Source organism: Ruditapes philippinarum, unplaced genomic scaffold (genome assembly GCF_026571515.1).
Source record: "Ruditapes philippinarum isolate M1 unplaced genomic scaffold, ASM2657151v2 ctg228_1_1_1_1, whole genome shotgun sequence".
In the NCBI taxonomy this organism is placed as follows: Eukaryota; Metazoa; Mollusca; class Bivalvia; order Venerida; family Veneridae; genus Ruditapes; species Ruditapes philippinarum.
Genome location: NW_026856125.1, coordinates 2,711 through 16,928, shown reverse-complemented (window position 1 = coordinate 16,928; position 14,218 = coordinate 2,711). Strand labels below are relative to the sequence as shown.

The window sequence follows — 14,218 nt, the reverse complement described above, 5'->3', positions numbered from 1 at the left end:
GGTCACAAATGAATGTCAAAAGTCATGATACTGCATTAATAGTTATGTCCAGTCCATATACTCCCCACTTATTTACAGATTTTAAAATAGTTTTGCTTAACTATGCAGAACATTAAAACAATTTATTATTGTGAAAAAGTTTGATCATAAAGGTCAAGGTAAAACTTGTCTTCTTAATTTGCCACAAAATTATGCCTTGTTAGTTCAGTCTGTTTGTTTGATTGGGTTTTACGTCACATCGACACAGTATAGGTCATTTGACGACGTTCCAGCTTTACTGGTTGAGGAAGACCTCAGGCGCCCTTCCATGAATAATTTCAGGCACAAACGGGCACCTGAGTAGAACCACCGACGTTCCGTAAGCTAGCTAGATAGCTTCCTCACATGAAAGAATCCAAAGTCCCTGTCGGGATTCGATACCACAGCGGTGTGGTGCAGGTAGTTTGAAGTCAACGACCTTAACCACTCGGCCACGGACGCCCCATGGTTGTTCAGTCAGTCCAAGAAAAATATGATTGATGAATAAACACTACCAAGGCATAATTTTGTGGCAAATTAAGAAGACCAGTTTGACAGCTAGAATAGTAAAAGTTACGCTTGTATATCAAAATAGTACTTTGACGGTTTTATCGGTTAGATTAGTGTTATTAGTTCATAGATGCATTTTTAAATAACTTCACGCACGAGTATACGAGAGTTAGTGTTGGGTGAGCATCAGATTAGTAATCAAGATGTCGCTTGCTTGATCCTTTGATGAAGTAAATTTGTCATTGAAAATAGATCATTCAGAAATCATGTAAGATAAGCAGGGGTCAGTTGCTGCGAAATTTGCTAATTAATTATCAAGGAAATCCAGTTAGGTGGATCGAAAATATATTAAAACAGAATCCCTAATGAAAACCCAACACGAAAGCCGAAATAAGACCCAAACATTTGTTATAGAACGCCCAATTTCTGTATCATCCATTGTTTTCTCATTAGGCCAAACATATTCTGTTACTTGTAGGACCATACGCCACTTTTCATGTACTGGCTGAAAAGTCTCACATTGAAAATTCCAAGATGACCTCCGTACAAACACAATTGCGGATGTTGCAAAATTCAAATTTTACTATTTTATGTTAAATTTTGAATTATCCTTAAGCCGGCGCTAAGGGGTGTGGACGGTTGTTTGCACTTTCCGGTACCATCCATGAACAGGCTCAATCAAATCAAGTCTGCCACATTTTCAATTTTACCGTTTATTGGAGGTTCTTAAGGGATTGTATTGCTCCTTTTTCACACCTGTTAATTATGCCAGACTAGCATTGTTTAGAAAAAAATATAGCAAATCTAGCAAATAGAATGAAAAACGGAAAGCTTTAAAACACACAATATGGCACATGTACGCTCAGTTTGATTGTGCCTTTTCATAGACAGCAGTGGTATATGCAAGCTTCCATCAACGTCGTCTAGCACAGGCTTAAGCAAAATTCAGTTTTTAAACAAAAATGTAGTGAATTTATAATAGTGAAATTTTTATTTTTAAACATCCATAGATAAGTTCCTAAGACGGTAATCAATGGATCTTCAATGTAACAATAATATTGCGCCACTCCTTGAAAGGCAGCGTATGATCTCAAGTAAAAGAATGTGTGTAACCTAAATATCAAAATTGTGTAATGCTTAATTATTGAAATTTTTGAATTAGGGTTATGAGGTCTTCATATCAGAGAAAAGTCACCAAAGGACAGCTCCTTAATCAGGCAACATATCCTTGAGGGTGATATTTAGTATTCACGAAGGAATACTAGAAACACCCAACAGGAAAAAAGTCAAATTTCATAATTTCAAGATGTATGTATTTCTGTGACAAGTATTCTAAATGTTAATTGATAGTTTAAAGATGTTTTCAATATTTGGATGTTTTGTGTTCAGTACTATTCACTACTTTTACTAAACTTATTCATAAATGATTGCTAATTTTATAAATGACAACACTTCTTCGTGTTTATATCAAATTTCTCAACTACACTCTCACAAAATGCATTACACATACCGTACATCATGGTTCTTGATTGATATATTAGTGTGCCTCTTGTTTTTTTAGTTTAGATAGTTTTGATGGTTCAGGTTATTGGCCAGTGACTAACGTTTTGGATACTATAAAACTACACCAAAATTTAAAATCGTTTGAAAAAGGAAGATAAAAGCTTTTCTGAGGCACAGTGGGCCTTTAAGGAAAACAGAATCAATTACAGGTGTTTTAAACATGTATCAAGAATGTCAAAATTAGAAAGAGCACAATAAAGCTGTTTCTTCCCGTAAGAGTATGTTGATTAAGTATCTTGATGTCTTCAGGTTTAAGTTCAATTTTATCCCACACACTTTTTAGTGTTATTCTTCTGAGAAACATGCCTAGCGACAATTTCAATTAAATCACACATATAATCTATTTCTTGTTACAAAGATGAAACGAAAGTAACCAAAGAATGTTGTTTTTGATTCATTTTGGTGTTAATTAATTATGATAACTAAAATCTTTACCATGGAACGATGTTTTTTTTTCTTAATTGATTAGAGAATTAATATATTGAAATTTGAAAATACTTCTGTTTGTTATACAGCTTCTTTTTAAATATAAAATAAACCGTTTTTGAGTACACACATACAAGATTTAAGAAGTTTTTACTTCATACACTATAGATAAACACAGTACAAGTACAAAGCGTCATTAAAACTGGCATTTTTGTAAGGATCAAATTAACTTGACCAGCAATAGGGAGTGCAGCATTCCAAAAAAATTTAATTCTGTCATTCAAAGTAAAATATTCAGTAAGAATTTAGAAGATTTCAAAAGATATCTGCAATAAAAGTGTTATACTAAAAGATGACTATGCTAGGTATATCGTAAACACAATTTATTGATAAAAATTGTCAAAATATGGCAAAACATGACTATTAAACATTACAAGTAAAAGCATGTTCCATTAGCATTTTAATTTTGAAAGTGTTATGACAGTCATTTAATCCTATCCATTTGTTAAACTATCTTTTCTTTCTGGGATACATTCTCTTGTAATGATTTTTATGCAAAACTAATACAGCTTATATTCAGCTAAAACAACTGTAGCATTTGGGTCAAAAAAATATACCAAAAGGCCACAAAATATCAAAACGGTGTTGTTTTTTTACCTTCTTAATTTTTGGTGAATTGTGATAATCTTAAAGTTGCTATAACATGATGTTTCTTTTCTTCTTAAATGTAATACATATTTATAAATTTCACCACAGAATTTAAATAATATATGGTTATTGCACAAAAATTATAAAAGAAAGACAAATTTTAGGAGCTTCTTAATTTTGAACGTTTTTGGGGGATTGTATTACCCCAACCACTTTTTAAGCTCTACTATTCTGTGATAGATGCTCTGGTAAAAACAAATATGCTTTTGTTATCAAGAAATGTTCAAATGATAAAGAATATACAATTAAAACACAATTGTCTTTACATTAAACTCAAATTATAGAGTAAAGACATGTTTTGGGAACATTGTAATTTTTTTTTTTAAATCAGTAATTTTACCCCACCCATATTTGAAACTCTACTCTTAAGGCATAAATGCACGGATAATGATTTTTTATGCTTAACTTGTCTAGCTATGTTTAATTGATAAAGTACTCATAATTTAAATGCTTTTTCATTTATTTTGTGTTAATACAGAAAAACGAAAGTCATCAAATTGTCAAAAAGTGTTATTTTTACCACTTTTTTGGTAAATTGATATTGATAATTTAAAATTTTGCCATTTAATTGTCATTTTTCCTTGATTGAATCATAAAATAACCATATTTTATCTGATATTGTGCAATTAAAACTATTTTGTACAAAATCTTAAAGTAAAAATTCAAGAAACAAAAAATATATGGTATTTTGTAATTTATGGCGGCCATATTGGCGGCCATCTTGATTTTTTGACCTTTTGCCCGGGCTGCGTAACTTAAGAAATCGTTTTTTAAAAACTACAAACCATATGCTTAACAATGGCAATGTTTGTTTTTGTGATACAGTAAGTTGCAATAAAACCCCGCCATCTCTTGGACTATATAGTTTAAACAATTGATCCATCACATTTCATTATGTAACTAAAATAATCACTGAATATTTCATGCCGGCATAATATTCGACCAATAAGGTCAAGTTTTTCTGCAGGGCAGCTGGCATACAAAACAAAATATTTTCAATTTTTGGATAAGATAGATAATGTAGATAAAACACATTGCGGTAATAAAAAAGAATAAAGATTTCTGATATTCACCCTATTAAATGCGTTATAAAAACAAAACCAACAGTATTTTCAAACAAAAGTCCTGTAGACAAATTTTCCCAGTTTTTGTAGTTATCTGCGAATGAATTGAACTAAAATAAGCAAAACAATGATAGGCATTTTAGGCCAAAGCCACAACAAAGATCCCAAATTTATTTTTCGTTATGTTTTTTTCTATTAACTAGTAGAATAAGAATAGAATAGAATAATTGTTCGATTTGGAAAGGTATCATGCATTCTTATAATTAGTTTTCATTCTAAAAAAAAATTTTTAAATATCAAGCCTCCTTAAAATGTTTTTGTGAAACATTTTTTCTTCTATTTGTTGACGTTCATTTTAGAAAATACAGCACATGTCTTAACCTTTTCCCTTAAATAAGCGTGTTTTGACGGCTTTTTGTCCCTATTCCCCTTTTTTAGTCCTCAAACAGTGAAAAAGTGCCCTATTTAGGCCCCAAGCACTGTTTTTCGTTTGAGAATTGTTGCTAAAAAAGTGACCACTTTTTCGGCGTCGCCCCCATCAAAATGTTTCTGTTTGGGGGTTTGAAGGGGGGCGGTAGTCCCCCTGATCGCCAAGAAAATTTTGGACATGTGACAGGCTAAAAATGGCCTCAGGTCGATCTCAATGTAACTAGTAACCGACGCTGAAAAGCCTTTTACTCTATCTCAATTCATTGAGAAGTTGCAGTACTTTGAAATCAGTATTGATTGAAAAATGCAATGCAAAATAGTGATTTTTGCAATTTTGAGACGTCCCCCCGTTGCCATGGTAACAGGAAATTTACGATTTAGCATGCTGTTATAGAGGTTATGGTCTAGTCAACATCTGTGCCAAGTTTCATCAGTATTGAAGCATTTCTCAGTTTGATAGCAGTTTGAACTTGTTACAGGAGGCTTTTTAATGAAAACGGCCATTTTTCGCAATATGCTTAGGGGTTAAAGGTTAATGATAGAAAGCTGAAAAAATGCCTCCACTTTGAATTAAAATTTTTCAAACAACATGCTCTACAAATTTGTATGTTACATTACAATTGCTTTTTTGTATACAGGATGCAGCACCACTGGTATTCTAGCAGTGTTGTATGATAAACAAACCGATGAAAATATACAAGAAAACAAAGAAGATAGTAAAATATCTGACAATCCCTTAGTTTGGATTTATCGCAAACCTGTCTCGGTTGAGCATTTTAAACAGGCTTTTCAACGACATATGGATACATGTTCATCAGGCGAAAAGAAATTTACTGTTCTTTCCATGTTTTTAAAACAGGTATATATTGATATAAATACGCAAGACCACCAATCTATTGTGAACAATGTTAATGTTAAACATGCTTAAAAAATAGTGTAACACGGCAAAATTGTTTTGTATGTTAAAAGAAATTAACAAATACTTTTTTGCTGCCCCTTTTCAGCCAACTACGTAAAGGTTGAAATGATACGGAGTTTAAATGCATAAAGAAAAACAATTAAAGCAATGTAATTATTCATTAATATGTTTATGTTTTTTAAAGATAAATGCACTACAAGCATTGCGGTTTGTTCCAAGTATTCTGCAACTTAACAAGACGTTAATACAACGATACAATAGACAGATATACCAGTCAGAGGCATCAAAAATTACAGTTAAACAAATAAAGGAAGGTATTCTATATATTTGAATTTCCATATCGTGCCATTTTATTATGTTTAGTCTGTTTTATTTGGCGGCTGCGAAGTAGCCGAGTCTTTTATGAGTTGAAAATGTCGCATGATTTACTGCGAAATGACACGATTAATTTTACGAGTATTACAAATTATTGCAAAGTAAATAAAAACATTCACATGCCTATGCTAAACATTTTGTTTCCAATTTTCTTCTTTTCTTCTTTTTTTTCAATTTATTGCAGAAACATTGGTTATTTACATGTTTGTCCATTCGACGAACAATTTATTCTTATCTCCGTAAACAAATAACAGACTGTTTATCTGGTTAATTTCCTATAATGAGGTAGCGAATAAAGAAATAGAAGACCAAACCATTGCGCTGAATTCCAGTGCGACGTTACTGAATTTAGATATTCCTCTTTAACACTATTCTAAAAATAGAATTTACCCAATCACCCATGGGTCACATGTGCTGACTTTAGACAAGCGATTAAACATTTGTTTACACGAAATATTTTAATACATTTTATTATATACAATTGTTAAAGGAAAACAAGTTGAAAAACAAATTCATTGTTTAAAGGAAAGAGACAACTAAACTCTGTGCTTATGGTGCATGTAAAAGTGACTCGATGTTTCCTGACAGGCCAGAAATGGAACTTTTTTCATATGATTTCCGCAAATTAAAAGGGCGTCGGAGTAATGCAATCGATTGGCTAAAAACATTAATAGTTATTAAAGAAATAACTCAACCATAAATTTCAACTTCACAAAGTTTGATTATTATTTAAATGTTTCCAGAATAATTTTTAACCATAATTTGCCGATAAATTTAGGGGGCTAGTTTATTGATGGTAATTTAGTATTTAGACGACAGTCAAAATACTATCACATTTTGCTACTTTTGTGATAAATCATTTCACATTCATCAAAAACATTTGATTTATGCCTTTCCATTTAACCAATTCCTTCGCATCCATTTTACGCTTGCGTAAAACCTCACTTGTTTCATTTGAGATGAGACGTATACGCAAATCTCTTCTTCACATTTTTTATATTCATCCCAATAATTTTAAACTTGACAGATTAATGGATAGTTGTGACAAAAAAAATATACTGAAACTATCTTTATTTTGTTAAAACATTATGTTAGAATATAGATAATTAGTATTTCTCATTCTCCGTTCCCATTTGTTAAAATGTAAATACATGAAGTATTGAATTCAGTAGTTGAAATGAACAATATGATCTACTTTTTTTGTTTATTTAGCTAGTCATAATTGTATTTTTTATTGTGATAAAAGTGATTTTTTACTGTTATTTTTCTGTTTGTTTGTTTGTTATAACCAGTTGCATATTATATGACTTGGTTTAATAAAAACTGAAACTGAAGCTGAAACTGTCCAGAATTATCGATCGGACATTAAGATTAAATATATTACAGATGTATTTGCCGGTGAAGACGCAAAACTCTTCGAGGACATGTTTGAAGCTTGGAAAACTGTCAGAAACGCGTTGAAATATCATGGTATGTTTACATAAAATCTTCATTAATGATAATAAGTTTCTAGTATGTTAATCATTTTTTATATTTGTGGGTGATAATTTAAGATCAGTATATACAATTAATGATTTTATTACATCCAAAATAGAGTTTACAACTGGCAAAGGTAGAACGGCAATACCTTTGGAATGGGCAAACATGCGTTTAACAGATGAAACAGAATTGGCATATTTGCTTCCTGCGATCGATGGGAAAGGCATTTGTACCTTTGCTCTTTTGGACTTTCTATTACGGCTTCAAAACGAGGTTATAGATACATACCTATCGTCATTAAGGTAAATGTGTATATCGAAAATATTAGTTATGGTAAAACACTAAAACAACGTTATAGCATTATTATCAAAAAATTTATTTAGACAAGCTTTATGACAACATGAAGACAATCATATCGCTTAAATCTATTTATCTCTATAACTTTATGTAGCTGTTTTATTAAAGTTATTTTCCTATACTTAACATAATCAGGAATGCTTAGTTGTAATGGCTTATAATATACTTAAAACCAATGCCTATTTTAGCACATTTTTGACATATCTTGTTCACCATGCCTACCTTACTAGATAACTAACCAGTTATGACAAATTACACTTAATGTGGCCTACTTGGTTAACCATCAAGGTTTGTATATAAACAGTTAGAGACAAATGAGTGTCCGAGATCAATCATCGAATAGAAATTTTGCCTCGCCTGAGGATTGAACCAGCGACTCTACGATAACTTATCCGATGCTTTCTTAATTTAGCTCAGCGGGAATTAAAAGTTCATAAAATTGCATGCGTTGCTTTGAAATTCATTAATTTGTTAACATATTGCAAAACTGTTTCTGTATTATATGAAGTTTATTTGATTATTGAAAAACTTTAATAATTACACTTCCATCCATAGTGGCGAAATGAAACAAGTATTCACGGTTGTCGAACCTCGAGATATTACAGCTGCTCATTTGATAAACTTCCATCCAGAGAAAGATCTACTACCGATCATTTTAGAAAACTGTACAATGAGTTCCACACACATCGTTAGTGACGAGTATGACTTTAAGGCGATACAAAAACGTATAATAGACAGATTTATTTCGACAAAGTCAAAGGTTGCCTTTGACCGCCGTTTCAAGGTTGTTAATTATACATTTTTTTGTTTCTCAAACAAATGACTATTTACTATTATTATAATGATAAATGTTTTATTTCATTCACGATGGTGGGTCAGTTTGTGGAACAATATGGCATATAACATCCTTATAATCCATTGATTCAATGCATATGTACATTATAATTATCTCCGTACTTTTTCCAATGGTACCAAATACATACATGCTGCATTTCATATTACAAATTTTAGTTAATATAAAGATAGTCTGCACTAGTAGATGAATGTAAAAATGTCGACCATATACTAGTATTACGAAACAATTGATAAGCGTTAAAATGTTAAGAAATTTGTGCAAGTGATTTTTTGTTAATACCCATGAAGCTGTCACAGAAAAATTCATTTAACATGAAAAAAGAAAACTGACAAATACTACAATAAAGTTCAAAACGGTATAAAACATTATTCATTCTTTTTTCCAATGACAACGCTCCTATTCAAAAGACGATATAACTGGGTTATAGCCAGTAGAGATGGATTTGGAATATTCATCTTTCGTTAGGGAGTATACTCGAAAATAAGTTTGTTAAAGCATTTTAAATCTGAAAAAAAACGTCTGATAGTTTGTCTTTATATACATAAGTTGAGGATAGTTCGGAAGGATTGAAATAAAATCTAGTTTAATATATGCATTTTTTTCACCATGTTACAAAACATATCTACATACCCTCATATAGATCAGATGTAATGTTACGAAAGTTTATCGAAAATAATTTCAACAAAATTGACAGAATACGTAGTATAAGAGACTATTGGGATCTTTTGTACCAAATGAAAAAAGTGGTAAGCAAAATAAACATTTGAATGGACAGTTACCATATGTTAAAAGTGTGAAAGAAATTATTTGGTACTGTGTGTGATATTTGCAGAATTAAAATATATGATGCGTTCATTTCTCCGTTATTACCTCTAAGAATGTTTTATTGATACGTGTTAACGTCACAAAGTGTATAAAGTGATCTTTATCATTATAATAATATAAGGCTAATAATTTGTGTTTTTTTCAGATTGACCTTTTAGTTTACAGATCAGAAGCAAGTCAATTTCATATTTTGCACACCAAAATTCCACAGGTTTGGAAAAATATTTTTCCCTTGTTTTAACAGTTTTGTTTCAAATCACAATCACATATACTACTTATATGTATCAACATTTTGTTTATCTCTTGTTAAATATGTAGAATCAAGAAATATTTTTGTAACTTAAATAATATTTAGAATTTCTAAAATATAAGCTTTTCATTTTGATATTACAATACTGACAATTATTTTATTTGCTAGAATATTTGTATTGTAAATTGCTAATGCATTGTGTGTAACATCTTATATTTTTTTATTGTTTCAACTGTCATCTCAGGAGAGATTAGATCCTGGTGTTAAACTTGCTTTGTGTAACCAAGTTCAAGACGTTCCAAGCCTAGGTCAACTACTTTCGCAATTGGACATTGCAATTAACTTCCTGAATATAACAGGCGGTGAACCTGGCGATTCTTTGCATGAATATATGCTTGAAAAGTTACAACTTACAAGCACGAAGCTGACATGGAAGGTAAGTCCTTTTTAACTTTGGTCAAAAAGAAGAAAGATGTCTTTGTTGATCAAAGTAGTAGAAATAATATGTAAAAATGATAACAAATAAGCATATTATACCAATGATGTGGTGTGAAAATTTAATGTGTGATGCTTATTGTTTCAGATTCAACAACATTGTCTTTTGAAGCATGTCAAATCATTGTGGATGAACTTCTCATTCCATAGATCTTACATAATGGCTCGACAAGGCAAACAAGTGCAGGTACTTATATTCTGTATAACTTATAAAAACTGTTCATTTGCATTTAGGGTAATTCTAAATCATAACTGGACTTTCAAACAAGATTGATGTACGAGTAATACTATTATAGATGTTTAAGCAGTTAAATTGTTTCCAATCAATAAATAATTATGTGAATAGCATGTATAATCAGACATATCATCAAGTATGCTGTAGCAAGTGTGATATTCATGATCCGAAAATAGATATATTAATGTAGCAGATCATAAAGGGTTCTAGAACAAAATATTATTGCTCATCATATAAATGTTATAAGCAATATTTTTTAAGAATGATACATTTCTATTGTCTTTATCGATCTTTGAAATACTTATGGAAAATGTGCCCATTGCAGATGAATACACTTTAAATACTTTTGTTTTCTAACACATAAAAATTATTAACAAATACTTGTATCACTCTATAGTTATTTTCACATTAAGAACCATATTACAGAATAACGTTATGGATGAAAACCTGAAATTCAGTTTATCAATTCTTTGGTGTATAATATTTAGGTCATATTCGAAAACATTGGAAGTGAATACTACGAGACATTTCCAGAAGATATAGTGTCAGTATGTCAAAGTTTTGCGAAGAAACTATCAATGGAGCGCCTGAAACAGTTTCTGGAATTATTGTACGAGTTTATCATGCTGGAACTTGCGAAGAGGGAAAATAAAGATGACGAAGATTACTTAAATCAATTTAGGTGATTATGTCAGTCAAAATAATTATCAACTTGTCTTTAATTATTTGTTTTGTCTTTGTGTTAATGTCAGTGACAATACTGCACCCTGCAATGCATCATTTATCGATTATACTCTACTCAATCAATACTTTTAAATGAAACTGATATGCGCTGTGTATGTATTAAACTATAATTACAACTATAATAATAAAAGTATTTGTAGTTGTAGCTGTATTTAAACTATTATTAGACTCTAAATATGTTTCATCTAAGCTCATGTTGTTTTTAATGTAAATCATATTCTCATCTACAATTCTGTTTTTATTTGTTGAAAAGTTTCATTATATCCTGTTGCATGAACTATTTTAAACACTTTAATGCATCAAATTAAGTTATTTTCATTAAACACTGGTAACAATTATATATTGTATAACATTTAAAATGCATTCTGTTTAAAATATAGATTGATGGACTGCCTTACGGCGTTTGGTGATCTAAACGGATTAGATGTAGATGTTCACGATATCCCAACTTCTGTCCTCAGCATTCATTCTCTGCATATGTGGATTGTTGCTTCACAGATTTTGGAATCAAAAGTTGAGAATAAATATGAAACTGAAATTTGAACGGACAGACATAGATTCAGACATTGTTTCAGTAATATCATGGGATAAAATAGTTATTGTTCTGTTATCTCAAGACAGAATATCAAATAAACTTTAATGTGGTAAATTAACTTTTATAGATTTCTTTTTATATCGGTAAAGGTATTGTATTACTAACTACTACCTTGTTGATTTGACTATTATTATAGGTTATTTTATTATTTTTCCAATTGTAAATATATCTAATTAGCTTTATTTAATATAGTACCTAAACATATTTTATTATCAAGTAAGCAAAACGATTCAAAAGTATTTTCAACAATGCTAAATGCAGATGTGAAAAGGTCTTTCAAATCTACCGTAATAAAATTGAAACGGAAACTTTATATATTGCACAAATTCATCATAATGAAAATTTCATGATATATTCCTGAAAATATCTGCTCTTTCAGTTTACATCGTCAAAGAAAAAGTCATGAAATATAAAATGGTAAAATAAATCTGAAAGTTCAGCATGAATGAGTATGCTAATTTGACATGTTCAAACTTTGTTTTTATATGTGACAGTACTCTTTCAATTTTCTTTCTTTCTTTTGTTTTGGTTGATTTGATTGCTTAAAATTGAATTTATTAGTTACGTACCTTTTTATGATTTCGTTTCTTTTCTAGAGACTTTTCGGTCTCATTTGGTTTTAACAGATAGAATACACATGCGTGTGGTTGTATATATGATTTGTTTATTACAATTATCATTTACATTTAGTTGTGTACCAAATCGATTCAAAAGTTTTCATTTTACATTAAGTATTTCTTTGATTAAATATAGTTGTCATATAAACTGCGTGTTTGTATGATTAAACATATTTGACATACTTATATTGCGTGTATATAAAACTGCATGTTTGTAATGTCGCTTTTCATTGAATAATCGTGACATTTACATAGCTTTATATACACGGCTTCTGTCAGAAATTACTTTTTCCCAAAAGAAGGAAGTTTGTTGTATTATAAATTCGTCATAAAGATTCCTGACATGTTATATGGCCGCCTCGCGTCTCAGGTTATATATACAAACAACCGTTTATATAGGGTCATATAACCTGTCAAGAATCTTTATAACTATTAATATATGATCTATTCTTATTATGTATCTCTATGCAAAAATGGAGGTTTTGTCATTTTTAATATTGTGTTCAAAATGTTTGGCTTAATTTATATTTTGTATTTCTAAGATTAAAGAGATTTTGCTTTTTTTTTACATTGTTTTTAATATGACTTGAGGTTTATTCTTTAAAGAATTGTGTAAGTCTATATTTGAAAAAAATTGAACTTACACATGATAATTTCTTGATTTTACACTTTTTTATCCTTTTTTATATTGTGTACTTCTCACATTAAAATTGTGATCTTTTACATGCTGTATATATTTGATTAAACCGATTATGTATTTTACATTGTTTTTTACGTTATTTTAAAAACAGATATTGCATATTTATATGATGCATGCAAACGATTGGTTATCTTTTTATTTCTTATTGCTTTGGGTCTTATTATATTGTGTTTTCCTGTGTGTTTGGATATTTAACATCGATTTATATTGCGAATGTCTATGACTAAGAAGCTTTGGACTTTTAATATAAGATATTTTTATCTAAGGGGTTTGGTCCTTTTTTAAATTGTAAAATTCAAAAATATAATAAATAAATAAATGATAATACGAAAATAAATGAAAAAGAGGTGTTCATAAACATTGGCTTTATTAAATCATGGTATTAATTTAAAAAAATATCAGTTACCAAAATCATTTCAAAATACAATTAAAACCAAGTTCCTTTGTTAATCAAAAGTATATTTTTCAAAAGAAAATGATTCTGCATAATGCAAGTAGTGTCCGTTTTAAGTATTAAACATCAAATATCAGCAAGATACAATACAGCTTTTTACACATGCTTACAATGCTATAATTTACTAGTTGGCGTTGAATGGAAGTGAAAAATTTCATGTTTTAAACGTAATTTGATATGCATGTATCCGGCTTTACTTTACCGCAAACAGTCAGTGATATGCACTTGGATGCGAATGCAAAGATTTCAGTGACCTTAATTAAATTCTTATTTATGGGCAGTTGTTAAGCAAGATATTTTTTTGCAAAAAAGTTAAAACCTTTTGTAAAGGCCCACTAGACTCAAAACCATATATTTTTCAATCACAAAGCCTTTTTTATGTAAAGTTTTCAAAACGAAATAACTAACTTACCTTATATTGAACCATCTTTTGCATGTTAGCATATATATTGTAAATTATAGTGATTAAATATTTCGTATAAAAGTCTAAATACCACTTTGTTTTTACATTTCTTACTTTGATGAAAGATAATTTTACATATGGTACCACATTTCATCAAGTGATAAGCATTAAACATGCTTGAAATCCATTATTTAAC

The 14,218-nt window shown here is 30.0% G+C and overlaps 1 protein-coding gene across 1 annotated transcript in view; it reads left to right on the top strand.

Moving 5' to 3' along the window:
- Positions 1-13,883, top strand: part of LOC132745472 (E3 ubiquitin-protein ligase RNF213-like) — a 36,055-nt gene extending 22,172 nt beyond the window's left edge. The window contains exons 25-34 of the mRNA XM_060734421.1: positions 5,357-5,577; positions 5,822-5,951; positions 7,399-7,482; positions 7,607-7,793; positions 8,404-8,632; positions 9,675-9,740; positions 10,024-10,215; positions 10,363-10,461; positions 10,998-11,191; positions 11,634-13,883. Of these exons, the coding sequence (XP_060590404.1) occupies positions 5,357-5,577; positions 5,822-5,951; positions 7,399-7,482; positions 7,607-7,793; positions 8,404-8,632; positions 9,675-9,740; positions 10,024-10,215; positions 10,363-10,461; positions 10,998-11,191; positions 11,634-11,796 (1,565 nt within the window). The 3' untranslated portion in view covers positions 11,797-13,883. The remainder of the gene's footprint in view (positions 1-5,356; positions 5,578-5,821; positions 5,952-7,398; positions 7,483-7,606; positions 7,794-8,403; positions 8,633-9,674; positions 9,741-10,023; positions 10,216-10,362; positions 10,462-10,997; positions 11,192-11,633) is intronic.
- Positions 13,884-14,218: the final 335 nt, after the last annotated feature.